Consider the following 17081-nt stretch of genomic DNA (forward strand, 5'->3'; position numbering starts at 1 on the left):
CTCCCATTCTCTCTTCCAAATATTGAAAAACCTTACTCTGGGGGTCCTGGCGTGACCTGGTCTTTCCCCAAGGTTTTCCTCTCTCGCCCCCGCTGAGGCTTCCTTGACAGGCACTTCCGCAGGGGACTGGACGCTGAGACTGTCTAAAGCCACAGGGAAATGGTGGGATATTCACCATCACCATTGCCAGAAAGAGCAATTTATGGCTTTGTTCTTTTCTTAAGCTCTCAATTCGGCTTCATACTATCTCTTGTGTGGGCTTTTATTCCTGAATCTTGGCTAAACTCCTTAGGCTTAACCTATTGGCCTCAAAAATACTGGGCAGTTGCACTGCCTGTCTACCTCCTCATTACTACAGTAATCGGTTATGCACTCTTATTTGGAATAAACCTGATGAGTACCTCTCCACTCAACTCCATTTATACAATCATAGACAACTATGCTAAAAATCAACAGCAGAAGAAATACCAAGAAGATGCCAGCCCAACCTTAAGAGATATTCCTATTAGTGAAGTAAACCAAATGTTCTTTTTTGCAGCCAAAGAACTTTATGTCAAAAGGTAAATTGTATGAAGACTAACACCAAGCATTTAAAGTTTTTGATGAAATAATTTTGATCATAATTATTTTTACTATCTTTTATAATATCCAATACTGAAATGTAAAAAAAAGTGAACTTAGATTAAGTTCTATTAATATTATAAATGTTCTCAAATATTAGTTATTAATAGAATAAAATACTGCATTACCATATACCAGACTTTTTATTTTTTTATTTTTTTTATTTTTTTTATTTTTAAAGAGTTTATTTATTTATTTGAGAGAGAGAATGAGAGACAGAGAGCATGAGAGGGAGGAGGGTCAGAGGGAGAAGCAGACTCCCTGCCGAGCAGGGAGCCCGATGCGGAACTCGATCCTGGGACTTCAGGATCATGACCTGAGCCGAAGGCAGTCGCTTAACCAACTGAGCCACCCAGGCGCCCCTACCAGACTTTTTAAAAAATAAGTACCAGTAAAAGCAAGTCCCTCCAAAAAAAACCTTATTTTATTCCTCTATATTTCCAAAATAAAATAAAAATAAAATATATATCAGAAAACTCATTTTTAATAACATACTAATATAATTCTAAAAACATTTCATGATTTAGTCAACATATCTCAAGGATTAAAGACTAGAAAGGGAAGGAGTTCTTCAATAAGCCCCAAATCCACATGTACCTAAGACTAGTTCTAAAGACAGAGCTGCAGGGTTTAAGATTAGAAAGTAGTAATAATCGATTTCTCCCACTGCGATACATAATATTAATTTCAGGAGAAACTGAATCTCAGCTACAGATTTATTCATGGGTGTTAATTCAAAAGAAATCTTCTAGCGTTTCTGACATCTTAAGCTAATGAGCCTACCCACATGTGAGTTATCAGACCCTTTTTTCCCTAAGCTCTCCTCTCCCACTAGTCCTCAAATGCAGATGCTAAAGAAAAAATAACTAGTATCATGGTGCCCCCCACCCTTAGCTTACGCCTCAGTGATTTCCTCAAACTCTATAATCATATTTATAGCTCAGAGCTTCTGCTTTGGCCAAATTAAAGTAGTACCAATAACAGATATTTATATTAACAACTTATTATGGATGACTAATAACCAGCAAAATAATTAAGTACAAATCATATTAACTCCATTATAAATATCTTCAGCTCAGAAGCACTAACTCTTCTCATATATGTTCTACTTTCAGTCTATTCTTCATGTAGTTAGTTTTTAAACTTGTAACTAGAATCTCTAAGAATGAATATGGCTACTCTAAAATAGCCAATAGTGATTTGACTAAGGTGTAAAAACTTGATTTTTAAAAGAAATATGAAGAATTAGTAGTAAAAGACCTGAACTGTAGCACTGGGCATTTAATTATCAAGTTACTTCCTCTAAACTATTCAAAGTGGGGGGAGTGAAAGAATAACATTGCTTAAATCCACTTGTTAATAAATTATACTTTTGATATTTGAGATTAGAAATCTGCAATGGCATCAGAAAGTTACTATCTGACCTTAGACAATATATGAACTTTAAGAGTATGGACCATACATTTAAAGGTTACATACTGGCAAGAGACCAAAAATATAAACCTAAGTATTCTGAGAGATAAAGCTCTCAACAGATTAAAACTCTAATCTTTAAATTCGAAATTAACAGAATATGGGACACCGTATCCATGGGGAGAAAAGATATACAAAAGGGTTTAACCAGCAATCAGAATACCTGGATTCTAATGTAAGCTTTATGTTCTTGGCCTTAATTTCACATGTAAAATAATGAGATTAGATTAGGTTTTATTTCAGCTTAAAAATTATTAAGTCATTTATAAATGGGCATGAAGAATGAAACAGTATAGAATAAAACAGTTGTAAGCTCCAGTTGTTTAGGGAACCCAAAATGTGTAACAGAAGGACAAAAACTACTGATTGAAAGAATCAAGAAATTTTTATTTGTTACATTGTGTGTGTGTGTGTGTGTATTTAGAAATATTCTTCTTGTTATCAAGGCAAATGTTATCAAATGGTAAGACATCAACTCAGGGCTTTTTAAAATTTACTATGTGTAGTATTTTAAATGTGGGAAAGAGCTCAACTGAAGTCAGTGAGAATATCTCAATTTACAAAATATTTCTTAGTAACAAAATTTCACAACTTCAAAGAATTTTGTGGTTTAAGTATAAATCAGGACATAGTTAAATGTTTGCTGCCATCTTGTGGCTAACATATGAAATTTTTCCATTAGCTGTTTATATTTTAGTTCTAGAATTATTAGCCATCCTGTGGCTAGTAATTCAATAGATTGTATTTTAAGGAAAATTTTCCATGAACAGCACTTCAGTATTATGGTTATAAATTTGTAAAGGACTTCATAAGCCATGTAGTCTGACATAAATGTAGGAGTAATTTCTACAACAGGCAGTCACTATACTACAAGGATCCATTTTATATATGCATACTTAGACCTGTGGAAAAAAAATTCCTCCTAACAATGAACACTTTTGTAAGCTTTATAACAAAAGCTGTCTTCATCATTTTTCTAGCCAGCAGTGTTGTATGCACTAGCCTTCTGTGAACCTATTTGTGGAACAATCCTTTATTTATAACAACATATTGTTGGCCCACAGAAATTAAAAAAACAAAAACAAATCATGCTGGATGAAATGTTCTATTAATGACAATTAGGACAAATTAGTCAATCTCAGGATTTTATTCTTTGGTTTTCCCTGTCATGTCATTTACTGAAAAAAAGAAATTGAAATCTCCTGCTTATTTAAAAAAAGGGGGAGGGTCTGTTAATTGTTCTCAACATTTAGGTAGGAGGTTTTAATCAAATATTACCTACTCTATAAACCGTTATAATTATACCTTAATAGCCTTCAAGGTCAGAACTTAACTATGATAAATAAACATTTTAGTCCAACAGGAATGTCCAAGGCAATCTCCATTATACTACTGTACTGAAAAGGGTCGTTTATCAATACATTCTCCTCTATGTCATTTGTATAAAGATGAAAGGGTCTATACCTGTCTATCACATGTCTCTCCCATATATAATGAAGAAATCAAATTATTTCTTAAGGGACCTAGATTTCATCCAAGATCTACTACAGGCTATCTGATTTCTGTGAGTCATTTAACTTCAGTAATTTGACTTTCTCATGTATCTGCACTTTAAGCTGTATAAGATAATTATATATTCATAATGGTATTTGATTTTCAGAGGTTGGGCTGAAAAAACTGGATTGGCAACAGGCCTGACAGAAAAAACAACTTGCTACAACTCACCTATTGCTTTCAACAAGATAAAAGAACAATAGAACAAGATTCCCTCTATTTTACAAATAGCCAGGTCAAAGAGCACCAATAAAAATCACGGGGTACTAGAACAAGTCCCAAAAGCCTCACTCAGTCAGAAAGGCACAGGAGCTATTAGGCTTTGAGGACCTATCTGTAAGCTAGGGACTCAAAATGTCTTGTGGGCCTATACTTTAAAAAATCTTTTCAAAACAATTTTTTAAACCAGTTTTCCTCAATTCACATAAAAGTAAAACTCTCCTACATTCATAATTACCAAGTCATTAGAAATATATAGGGTTAGTCTGAACGCACTGCAATGAAGTTAAAACTTTCATTATAATAGTCGTTTAAGAACTTACAGCGTCTGCTTTACAAATGGTATTGGCTACATGTCGACATAGCATCTTCAGCCAGTTTTCTTTTGGAAGTTCCTCTGATGTCATCTGGAAACTGAGCAGCACATTTGCCCGCTCTGTTGGTGGCCTCACAAGCAAGGCAAAAGCATTATGGCAATCTAGGGTTCCAGAATAAGTATAAACATTAAGTGTTACTCCTTGGAAAATGATAGATTTACTCAAGTTTAGTTTCCTCAGAGCAACAAAATTCCAATAAAATTATCTCTTCTCCATCCTTCCCATCCCTCTATTTTTAACTGAACAAAGAACATCACGTATTACATTGAAACACTGGAAAGAATTATAATAGTAAGTACCATGTGAGAAACCAACAAAGATAATTTACTGACATTAAGTAGTATTTTCTATGAAATCTAATATTTTCTATGAGACAGTTTTTTTGAATTAGATTATATCATTTCTTAGAATTCCAGAATTTAAGTTTTAAATTAAAATATTATAAGATTAGTTTGATAACTTAAATCAAGTGCAAAGAAATAAAATATCCAAATATCAAAACTGTTACAAAATGTTTTTGGACCAAACTGCTAAAACAGAACCTATTTTAAACAGTAATTATAATCTATAATTCCAATCCAAAAATATGGAGATGATTTAAATATATGCACTATTGTAAGCCTTAATAAATCCAGAATCTGACAACCAAATAAAGACAGCAATAAAAGCTGCTGTTCAAGTTTTCTTTGTTTCTCATGAACTCAAAGTCTTCCATCATTAGACGGTAGGATCAGTAATGGAACCAGCTTACACTGTAAAAACATTATGTCTAACATCTAAAATATGGCCATGCACACACATGCCAATTAACAGATGATACTGGTTTTGGTAGGTATAAACTTTTGGTAATTGCAGGCCTTCAGAGAACCCTCCGTAACACTATCAAGGTTGAGTAAACTCTCCTTAATAAACATTTGTCCCATGATAATTTTACCATAGTTACTTTAGGTACATTTATTCATGTACTTCTTTCCTGGTCATATCCTAAACATATTCCTAGCAATCCAGCCATTGCCAACAGGGAAGGAATAAGATGCAGAGCACAGGTAACAGACTGATTTCTTTTGGATTCTGAAGGAATAAAAGTAAGTTTTGTAAGGGTAAGAGGCTAGGTTACTGCACTATCTTGACATATAACCATTTAAAAGCTCTTTGTCCCTTAAGGGATGAAGATATCCCACAAGTTGAGATAGTATTTTCATTGAGAAAAATAAGATATCAAGTAGGTTCCTAGAGAAGAGTTGGGATAGAAATATAAGAAAAATTACTTTACCAAACTAACCAACTGTATTTAAAGATAATTTACCAGTTTAGGGGTACCTGGGTGGCTCAGTTGGTTAAGCGTCCAACTCTTGATTTCAGCTAAGGTCATGATCTCAGAGTTGTGAGATCAAGCCCCGTGTCAGGCTCCATGCTCAGTGGGGAGTCTGCTTGAGATTGTCTCTCTCCCTCTCCCTTTGCCCCTCCCCCTGCTCAAGTGTGCACACATGCTCTCGCTCAAATAAATAAATCTTTAAAAATAAATAAAAATAAAAAGATAATTTACCAGTTTAAAAAAAAAAAAGGGAGTGAATCAAACTTACAATGAATGTAAACTATTTTCATTTAGCCAAGTTTATCCAGTGAGCATACCTTCTGTTTCTCTTATGTCCAGTACCTTCTTTATCTGAGAAAGAGGCATTAGATGAATATGCTTAAGAGAAGCTGGGGGTCGGGTATGGCCAGGAGGACTCCTAAAAGTGCCAATAACCTTGTGTCGTTTTCTTGCTATCTGATTACAGAAAAAAATATGAATGAAAACAATTAAAGACCAAATGCTTAAAAATGATATTAATCACATAAATCTACATGTGATTCATTTGACTATTAGTCATTCCAGAATTACTATGTGATAAGAAGCAGAGTTACCATGTGACAAATTCATACATGCATGTAATTGTGTAGCAGAAATGCTGATGTATATATGAAAAGAGCCTAAAAGTCAGGAAAACAGCAAAGGGACAAGATCTATTGAAAAGGTCCCAAAGGTGTGAAAGAACTCAGAAGCACTTTGACAAGGAATAGCATTGAAGGACAGAGGAATCTTCAACAAAAAACCTTGATCTTAGGAAGGGGAATAGTTGCTCTGAGATCTCAGTCTTGGGTTCAAAAGGTAATTGGTTTCAGTTTAAGAGCAGAATTCACAATGATCTCAGATCCTGTACAAGGCATTGAGGACAAAAAAGTAAGTAACACAGAAATGATTCTGGCTCTCGTGATATTTACATGCCATTCAGAAAGAGGCAGGGTAAAGAACTAACTAAACAATACATTATGCAAATGATACAAATTATAAACTCAAGCTACAGTGTTAAGATGTAACTTTACTTAAACCCCGAACTCCCGTAAGAGGAAAAGATAGGTAAAGTAACTCTGGGGAAGACAGGAGCAAAATCAGAAAGGACCTTATGATTCATAATGTACTATAATTCTGTGAATTTTGTAAGGTTCTTAAATTTATTATTTTCATTTCCATGAAAGCCTAGTGTACTATTATGCCTTTTTAAAAGAATGTCTTTTTTGAGGTCATAATCATCAACTTGAAAGACATTAACACAAAATGACTTAGGATAATTTACTTAATGAATTGAGATTGGTCATCATGATGAATGATACAGTATGGCTAAAAATGCACTACCCTGTGTTGGCTAATCAGAAAAGATCAAAAGGCAGTCAATATCATATTCACACTGAAGCAGAAATATGATACAGATCTATGTTACATATCAAATATTAAATTAATTTACATTAATATAGTTAAAATAAGCAATAAAGACTTTCTTTAAATAATTTCCACTATAAATATAAATATACTTTTAAATCAATTTGGCTAAGCAAATAATTTTAAAGTTCATTTTTAAAAAGGAAAAACAATAACAAGTACCAATACTGATGACACAAATGCTAGCACATCAAGGTAAAAACTCAAAACACAGATAAAATACAAAAAGGAATATATGTCTGTAAATCCTCAATTAGTTTAGCTTCAGTAAAACATCAACTGTCAAATTTAAGAGAAGTCAATATAGATTTTATCCACTTTAAATGTTTCTAACTTTTACCATATTCTTCACTCCAAATTTGCTAAGGATTTTTTTTTTTTTTTTAACAAGCTAAAGAATAAAAGTTTAGGATTATAAATCTTGAAGTCCAAACTGAATGTTGGCGATAGAGCAGTTTCAGTTAATATGATTCTAAGATAGGGAGCTAAGATAAACTAGAACAAAAAGTCAGTGGATTTAAGAAAGTAAAAGAAATGCGGAATCGGAGTATCACATAATGGGACTCAGAAGCTACAGGAAATAACCAATGACAGGAATTAAAGAGGCAGGTAAGTCAATGAGGCAGTTATAGAAAACTTCATGGAATTTGAAGATGTATGATCAAAAATTTAAAGTAAGCCACAACTCTCTCAGGATTATGAGGATAAAATCCAGAATACATTAGCAAAGAGGTACAGACAATGGAGTCAGTTGACCTGGGCACTTCAAGAGGAAAAACCTAAAAAAGGCTTTTAAGAGAAGCAAATAAATGGAAGTACTGAGCAACTATGTACAGTAAAACCCCACTGGAAATTGACTTCACCTAGCCCCTGTTCTCCAAAGTAATGCAGGCTGAAATTCTCCTTTTGGGGGTGACAAGTAGTTCAAAATTATCTGCCTCATGATTTTTTATGACTTTTTCAGTTCAGGGTACCTTCAATTAGTGTAGTATTTTCATTGTCTTTTGTGACATTACTGACCAATAAAAAGACCATTTTTTATTAACCTCACTACAACAAAACTCTGCATTTAACACAAATCAAGTTTTGGTGAGATTTTATTACACCTGTAACTGCACATGGTTGGTTCTCTAAAATTCCTTTGTATTTTATACTTTAAATAATAATATATATATGAGGGCAGCACTTCAAGAGAAGTAGAAAAGGATAAAAGAGGGCGCCTGGGTGGCTCAGTCGTTAAGCGTCTGCCTTTGGCTCAGGTCATGATCCCGGGGTCCTGGGATCGAGCCCCGCATCGGGCTCCCTGCTCCGCGGGAAGCCTGCTTCTCCCTCTCTCACTTCCCCTGCTTGTGTTCCCTCTCTCACTGTGTCTCTCTCTGTCAAATAAATAAATAAAATCTTTAAAAAAAAAAAAAAAGAAAAGGATAAAAGAGGTACAGACTTTAAAGCAAAAGGAAACCCATCAAATCACTTCAATGAAAGCAAAAGCAAGTTACCTAATAACAGAAATGTCAAGAGTCTTCCGACTAATATTTGTTTTATCAAAATACACAGGGTTTTTTTTTTTCTGAGATAAAGGAAAATACACATCTTTATATCTCCCCTTAGACTGTTGTTTAAAAATACACTATTAAGATTTGGAAAAGCACACAAAGATGATTCAATTTGCCCACAGAGTATGGGGGAAATGATTTAGTAGATGAGAATTTTAAATTATAATCGTACCCCATCTGATATACTAACCATTCACTCACCCTAAAACCTGCTGTTTTAAGCAAAAATCAGGGGATCATAATTCATAGTAGTAAATAATCAAGTTATCCTACTCTTCAACAAAATACTGGCTCCCTCTTTGCTTGAAAAATCTACTTAAATTTCAGATTATTTTGTGGATCTTGAACAAACATACATAGAAACAGGAAGTTCCTAAAATTCTTGACCTAAGCATTTATTAGCATGAAAATAAACTAAATTTTCATTTTGACTTGGATTTTAAGTCATGAAAATTTATCATACTTCTTAGTATTAAGCCTTCTCTTAAAAGCATTCTATTAATATTAAACCAACAAGTGGTCTCAAAAGTGATTAAGTTTACTTTAACTTGTATATTATACTTCAGTCAAAGCTTGGCTTTAAATATTCAGGCAAGTTACACAAATCAGCAGTGTTATTATATACATTAAGTACAAATTTACCTCCAGGCAGTCATTGAAGAGAAAGAGAGTTACTTGCTCTCCTCTGTCACAGGGGTGTTCACCTAGAGAAACTGTTTCAACTCGTTGGACTAAGCTTCGGTGAGAAGACAAAAGATTAGCCTGGATAGATTGAAAATATTAGTAAATGAGATCACTTGGTAGTAATCTTTTTAAAGTTATCATTTAAAAGAAAATGGTGCCGGGGTGCCTGGGTGGCTCAATTGTTTAAGCATCTGGCTCTTGATTTTGGCTCAGGTCATTATATCAGGGATCAAGCCCTGTGTTGGGCTCTGTGCTCAGTGGGGAGTCTGTCTGAGATTCTTTCTCTCCCTCTCCCTCTGCCCCTCCCCACCCTCCAGAATAAATAAATCTTAAAAAAAAAAAAAAAAAAAGAAAGAAAAAGAAGATGCTGCCAAGATTCTGTTTATATTAAAACTATAGAATCTAAATAATAAGAAAGAAAATAAATTGACAATCATCAAAAATGAATACTTACTGGGCATCCATCTACTTCATAAACAACATCAAAAATTTGCTTTTGGGCTTCCGTTTTTCTCTTATCTTCATTAATATGGCTGAAAAATTAATAAGTTTAGTTTTAAAACTTCAACTTTTAAAACAGTAAAATATGAAAACTGCATACAAAGATATCTCGTGTCACAAAAAAAGATCTTCCATGTGAGTCTATCTTAATTTTGACAACTGAATCAGTTAAAATACTTCCTAAAAGTAGCCTATTATATTAAAAAAAAATTTCATAGAATCCTTCGGAAAATTGTTTTACTATCTTCTTTCTTATTATTTTTTTACTATACTCACTATATACTTCCTAAAATACAGTAAACCGATACAAACTTCAGGTTAACAGTTCTAAATGTAAGTTCATTTAAGGTTTTATGTAGGTCATTCCCAAGTCATATGCTAATCATTTTATTGAAACAAAAACGAAGACTACTGCTTCCATACAAGATGAAGAAGGAAAGGATACACCTTCTTCCTGAAACAACTAAAAAACTGTCAAGATATAAAGAAACAGGGTTGGGGGGCGCCTGGGTGGCTCAGTCATTAAGTGTCTGCCTTCGGCTCAGGTCATGATCCCAGGGTCCTGGGATCGAGCCCCGTATTGGGCTCCCTGCTCAGCGGGAAGCCTGCTTCTCCCTCTCCCACTCCCTCTGCTTGTATTCCCTCTCTCATTGTGTCTCTGTCAAATAAATAAATAAAATCTTCAAAAAAGAAAGAAAAAGAAAAAAAACTTATTATAAAAAAAAAAAAGAAACAGGGTTGGGGCGCCTGGGTGGCTCAGTTAGTTAAGCGTCCAACTCTTGATTGTGCCTTAGGTCATGATCTCAGGGTCATGAGATCAAGCCTGGCTCCACTCTGTGCTGGGTGTGGAGTCTGTTTGGGATTCTCTCTCTCCCCTTGTGCCCCAGCCACAACCCTACTCCCGTACCCACCCCCAAGAACAGGGGAGGGAGGGAGGGAGGGAGGGAGGGAAGGAGGGAGGGAGGGAAGGAAGGAAGGAAGGAAGGAAGGAAGGAAGGAAAGAAGGAAGGAAGGAAGGAAAGAAAGAGAAAGAAGGAAAGAAAGAAAGAGAAAGAAGGAAAGAATGAAAGAAAGAAAGAAGAAAGAAAGAAAGAAAGAAAGAAAGAAAGAAAGAAGAAAGAAAGAAAGAAAGAAAGAAAGAAAGAAAGAAAGAAAGAAAGAAAGAAGAAAGAAAGAAAGAAAGAAAGAAAGAAAGAAAGAAAGAAAGAAAGAAAGAAAGAAAGAAAGAAAGAAAAGAGAAAAGAAAAAAAAAGAAAAGAAAAGAGAAAAGAGAAAAAAGAAAAAAGAAAAAGGAAAGGAAAGGAAAGAAAAGAAAAGAAAGAAGGGTTGTCAAGACACTGGGAAGTCAATTCCTGAGACAGGAGACAAATAAGGCAAGCCCAACTTAATGCTGTCTATAAGGACACACTTTAGATTCAAAGACATAAATAGGCTGAAAGTTAAATGAAAGAAATACTCTACCCAACAACAATAAAACACACATTCTTCTCAAGTGTATATGGACCATTTTCCAGGTTAGGCCATAAAATAAGCCTCAAAAATTCTGAAAGGATTGAAATAATACGAAGTATCTCCTCCCACAACAATGGGGTAAAATTAGAAATAACAAAAGGAAACTTTGGAAATTCACAAGTATGTGGGAATTAAACAACACACTCCTAAATTACCAATGGGTCAAGAAGAAATCATAAGGAAATTAGAAAATACTTAGGGAAAAAAAAAACACAACATACAAAATTTATAGTATACAACTAAAGCAGTACCTATAAATTTTTAGCTATAAATGCACATATAATAAAAAACAATTTCAAATCAATAACCTAAACATGTGAGTTACTGATTTAAGATTATTGATTTAAGACACCAGGGGGAGAAAAAGTAAATCTAAAGCAAGCAGAAAGAAAGAAATCATAGAATAGAAATTACTGAAAGAGAGAATACAAAAAATAACAGAAAATTCAACAAAATTATTTGGCTCTTTGGAAAGATTGACAATATTGACACTCCTTTAGCTAGGCTGGCCAAGAAAAAAAAAGAAGACACAAATTACTAAAATCAGGAATAAAAGATGGGACATCACTACCAACCTTACAGAAATAAAAGGGATTATGAGAACACTATGGACAACTACATGCCAACAAATGAGATAGCTTAGATGTAATGGACAAATTCCTACAAAGACACAAACTATAGAAACTGACTCAAGAAGAAATAAAAAGTCTTAATAGATCCCTAACAATAAATTCAATTAGTAATTTTTAAAACCCAAATGACTTCACTGATGAATTCTACCAAACACCTAAAGAATTAGTACCAATTCTCCCCAAGTTCTTCCAAAAAACAGGAGAAGGAAACACTTTCCAAAGTAGTCTATAAAACCAATATTAGCCTGATACCAAAGCCAGAAGACATCACTAGAAAATTGTAGACCATATCCCTTATGAATATAGACACCAAAACCCTCAACAAAATACTAGCAAACCAAATCCAGCAACACATAAGAAAGATTGTGCACCATAACCAAGCAAGATCTTATCCCAGGAAATACAAGCTTGAGTAAACAACCAAAAATCAATAAATGTAATACACCACACCAATAGAATAAGGGACAAATACTACATGATCACTTAAATAGAGAAAAAGCATTTGACAAAATCCAAAGCCCTTTCATGATAAAAACACTCAACAAACTAGAAATAAATAAGGACTTCCTCAATCTAATAAAGGGAATCTATAAAAGTCCCAAAGCTACCATCATACTCAATAGTGAAAAACTGAATGCTTTCCCCCTAAAATCAGTAACAGGACAAGAACAGGATGCTCACTCTCACCACTTCTGTTTAACATTGTGGTGGAGCTTCTGGCCCCAGCAATTAGCACATGAAAAAATGCTCAACATCATTTGTCATTAAAGGAAACAAGTCAAAACTATAATGAGATATCAATAGATATACACATCTATTAAAATTTCACAAATTAAAATAACCATCCGAGAGTTAGTAAGGACAGAGAACCACTGAAATTCACCATATACTGTTCGTAGGAATGTGAAATAGCACAACTATTTTGGAAACAATTTGGCAATTTTTTAAAAATTATACTTACACCTACTACATGACCTAGCCATTCCTACCACTAAGTATTTATCCAAGAGAATGGAGAGCATATATTCATACAAAGACTTGTTCACAAATGTTCAGACCAGCTTTATTTGTAATAGTCAGAGACAGGGAAACAATCAAAATGTTCACCAACACATGAATGATACATCAGTTGTGGTACATCCATACAATGGAAAACAACAATAAGCAATGCACTACTGATAAGAGCAACAGTGAGGACTAATCTCAAAATAATCATGCTGAGTGAAAGAAGACTGACAAAAGAATAATATATGTCACTATCTATTTAGATAAAATCCTAGAAAATGCAAATTATACTGACAAAAACAATAGCAGTTGTTACCCTGGCATGAGCAGGACTTGGGAGAGGCAGGAAAAGGGATTACCAAAAGGCATGAGTAAACTTTTGGAGGTGACAGAAATGTCCCTTACCTTGATGGTAGTTAATGATGGTTTCATGGGAGTGTATATATACCAAAATTAATCAAACTACATTTGAAACATAATATAGTTTAAAAAACAAAAATAAAAAACACATACATAGTAAAGCTACTAGAGCATAGATCTGTAACAAATTAATCTGTATAAACTAAGCATGTGTGGGTGCCTGGGTGGCGCAGTCGGTTAAGCGTTTGCCTTCAGCTCAGGTCATGATCCCAGGGTCCTGGGATCGAGTCTGCATCGGGCTCCCTGATTAGCAGTGAGTCTGCTTTTCCCTCTGCCCTTCCCCCCCACTTGTGCATGCTCTCTCTCTCACTCTCAAAAATAAATAAAAATTAAAAACAATAAATAATCTAAGCATGTGTAACTAAGTTGTAAGAATCTAATTTTAGGGAGTTTTCGTTTGCTTAAATGGCAAGGACTAGTTAATTGGCACTATCTCTTTTATTTCCTTTACCTGAAGCACTATCTCTTTTATTTCCTTTACCTGAAAAATTATAGTTGTTTCAATCAACCATAATAAGCATTTAAAACCTAAGCTAAATATTCAAAAATCTCAAGAACTCAGATGTGGCCAAACTCTATTAGGTTTATAAGTCAGCATCACAATTCAACATTAAAATAGCAGCTCCTATAACTCAACATTTACTGAAAACCTATTATGAGCACAGCATTTAGGATAAGGATATATTAGAAAGATTCTTAAATTCTCAGAAAGCTTAAATAATGTTGAAAAAGAAAGAAATCTTTAATCATCTGTCTTATCAGTATGGCTCATTATCCCCAAAGCAGCCAACTGATATATTCTAAGGGGAGATAACAGGTCAAATGACTATTCCCTACTTAGGTTACTCTATAATCTTTGTTTATAAAACATATTATATATAAATAACAAACACTATAGGCTACCATCAAAATAATACTGGTGAAGTACTCTACACACCAAACAAGTAAATTGGGCAAGTAATAACCTTTCAGCTTTCTCTTTTGTGAAGATTAAGTTAACGCTGACTGTCTACTTCAGTTTGCTGAAAGGATCAAGGTAAATTATGTGCAGAGTATGTTAAACCATGAAGTGTTGAAAAAAACTATTATCCTGGCCCTAAAATAACAAAGCAAAAGCATGAAGCCTGGCTGATCGACATATAAAATATACATAAGCAAAAACAGAAGCTGTTATTCGCTAATTTGAACATTATTCTACTGCTGGACCCTCTCTCTAGAGCTAAGTATTTTAAGAAACTCTGTTTCATATAGAAGCACCTCAGGAAATCTCAGAAATCATTTAACTAGATCTATTAAACATGTTGATGACATAAAGTCCAAAGAGTTAAAGTGCCCTCACCCTCCATGAGGCAAAACAATAGCAACAGTTTTCATTTCTGATTATAATAATCAAAAAAGATCATTTCTGGGGTGCCTGGCTGGCTCAGTCGGTTAAGCATCTGCCTTTGGCTCAGGTCATGATCCTGGGATGGAGCCCCACATCCGGCTCCCTGCTCGGTGGGGAGCCTGCTTCTTCCTCTCCCTTTGTTGTTCCCCCTGCTTGTGCTCTCACTCGCTCTATCTCAAATAAATAAATAAAATCTTTAAAAAAAAAAATTAAAATGTAAAAAATAAAAATAAATAAATAAAAGAAAGATCATTTAAGTTTATTTACTTATTTATTTTTAAATAATCTCTATACCCAACGTGGGGCTTGAACTCATGACCCCTAAAAAGATGTGGTATACACACACACACACACACACACACACAATGGAATATTACTCAGCCATCAAAAAAATGAAATCTTGCCATTTGCAATGACATGGATGGAATTAGAGGGTATTATGCTAAGTGAAATAAGTCAATCAGAGAAAGACAATTATCATATGATTTCACTCATATGTGGAATTTAAGAAACAAAATAGAGCACAGGGGAGGGAAGGGAGAGAAAAACTAAAATGAGATGAAAATAGAGAGGGAGGCAAACCATAAGAGACTCTTTTTTTTTTTTTTTAATTTTATTTATTTATTCATGAGAGACAGAGAGAGACAGAGAGAGAAAGAGAGAGAAAGAGAGAGAGGCAGAGGGAGAAGCAGGCTCCCAAGGAGCAGGGAGCCCGATGCGGGACTCGATCCCAGGACCCTGAGATCATGACCTGAGCCGAAGGCAGACGCTTAACCATCTGAGCCACCCAGGCGCCCCATAAGAGACTCTTAATCATAGGAAACAAACTAAGGGTTGCTGGAGGGGAGGGAGGTGGGGGGTAACTGGGCATTAAGGAGGGCATGTGATGTAATGAGCACTGGGTGTTATACTTTATAAGACTGATGAATCACTGAACTCTACCTCTGAAACTAATACACTATATGTTAATTAATTGAATTTAAATTTTAAAAAGATGATTTCTGATTAGAGCTACATCTCCAAGTTAGACCTACAGTAATTAGCCTAAGTTTAACAATCAATCACCCAAGTCAATTCCACAGAGTTTATACTTTAATACATTTCCAACCAACCCTACCAATTTATACTCCATTAAATTCAAGGTAAGAAACAAAAAGTCAAAAGTAAAAGTGAAAGAAGTATTATAAATCTTTTCTTTTTATTTCACCACAGTCAACTTTCTGAGTTACATTTGCGTAGTTTAAATGAAGACAAGAACACGCTATGCCTGGAGGTATATGAAGAACATGTCCAGAAGTACATTTATAACATCACCAAATTTCTCAATCAATGTTACTTTCTATGCATAATAGTTTAATACCTTAAGAAATAAATGTTTTTGATTAATCAATGTATTCTTACAATACTTCTCTCATTTTAATGTGTAACTACATTATTAGAAAAATAATTTAGATAACACTTTATAAAAATATGCTATTGATATTTTTTCTTCATTTATGATTCTAATTGTTCTACACTTCAATTTTAATCTAGAAAACAATAAGAAATTGAAATAATACACTTACGTCATTACTTCCTTTAGTGATCCAATAGCTTTTTCTAGAGTGCTTTTGTCAGGATTTTCTTCAGCTGTATGCTTCTTAAGATCTGTTATGATAAAATGGTTTTTTTCCATGATTAGAAAAACAGTAGTAAAAAAAAAAATAGTAGTTTTTTTTTATCTGACTTCAAAATACTGTCCATCTTGGAGCACCTGGGTGGCTCAGTTGGTTAAGTGTCTGACTTCGGTTCTGGTCATGATCTCAGGGTCCTGGGATAGCGCCCCACGTCAGGGAGCTCAGCGGCGATCTGTCTGCTTATCCCTCTCCCTCTGCCTCTCCCCCTGCTCATGCTCTCTCTCTCTCTCTCAAATAAATAAATAAAATCTTTAAAAATAAATAAATAAAATGTTGTCCATTTTGATATAGGCTGATTAATTTTTTAAAGATATTATCTAAGCTTTACTTCAAAAAAAGTTTTTCCATGTTCTCTTAGGAGCTCTCTTCTTACACATTTGTTAAGGTTTCCACAATTTTACTGACTAAATTCTCAGAATATGTACAGATTTTCTTACACTGCTATCTCAATTCCCTTTTAGTAAAGCTTGGGGACACTTAGGTTCCTCAGGCTCTCTCCATAGTGCTGAATGAAAACACACAATCCTCAATTAGCGAGAAGTCATTATATGTTGTATTTCATGTTGGGGCCCATGGCTCAATAACAGAGAGCATTCGGTAACCTTGAAAGCAGGTTTTGTTTAACTTAGAGGTTCATGACACGCTGACACTTTGACTCCTATAGAGGTTAAGCTCCCTATGCCATGTTCCATCTGATGGTTCCCTA

The 17081-nt window shown here is 34.3% G+C and overlaps 2 protein-coding genes across 7 annotated transcripts in view; one reads left to right on the forward strand and one right to left on the reverse strand.

The window, feature by feature from the left end:
- ECT2 (epithelial cell transforming 2) overlaps positions 1-17081 on the reverse strand; it is a 61141-nt gene that overhangs the window by 11725 nt on the left and 32335 nt on the right. For 5 of the 6 annotated variants that reach the window (XM_045903371.3, XM_045903370.3, XM_045903369.3 and 2 more), the window contains 5 exons: positions 16265-16346; positions 9697-9775; positions 9201-9320; positions 5877-6015; positions 4191-4345 (listed from right to left, as the gene is read on the reverse strand). In XM_045903371.3, coding sequence (XP_045759327.1) covers positions 4191-4345; positions 5877-6015; positions 9201-9320; positions 9697-9775; positions 16265-16346 — 575 coding nt within the window. The remainder of the gene's footprint in view (positions 1-4190; positions 4346-5876; positions 6016-9200; positions 9321-9696; positions 9776-16264; positions 16347-17081) is intronic. The other variant, XM_064585255.1, reaches the window with a different exon arrangement.
- On the forward strand, positions 160-564 carry LOC123834367 (phosphatidylinositol N-acetylglucosaminyltransferase subunit P-like). The gene has a single exon (XM_045863537.1). The coding sequence runs from the start codon at positions 160-162 to the stop codon at positions 562-564; it is 405 nt and encodes a 134-aa protein (XP_045719493.1).

Source organism: Mirounga angustirostris, unplaced genomic scaffold (assembly GCF_029215605.1).
Source record: "Mirounga angustirostris isolate CCGP_5_RB_7025 unplaced genomic scaffold, mMirAng1.0.hap1 SCAF_1, whole genome shotgun sequence".
Lineage (NCBI taxonomy): Eukaryota > Metazoa > Chordata > Mammalia > Carnivora > Phocidae > Mirounga > Mirounga angustirostris.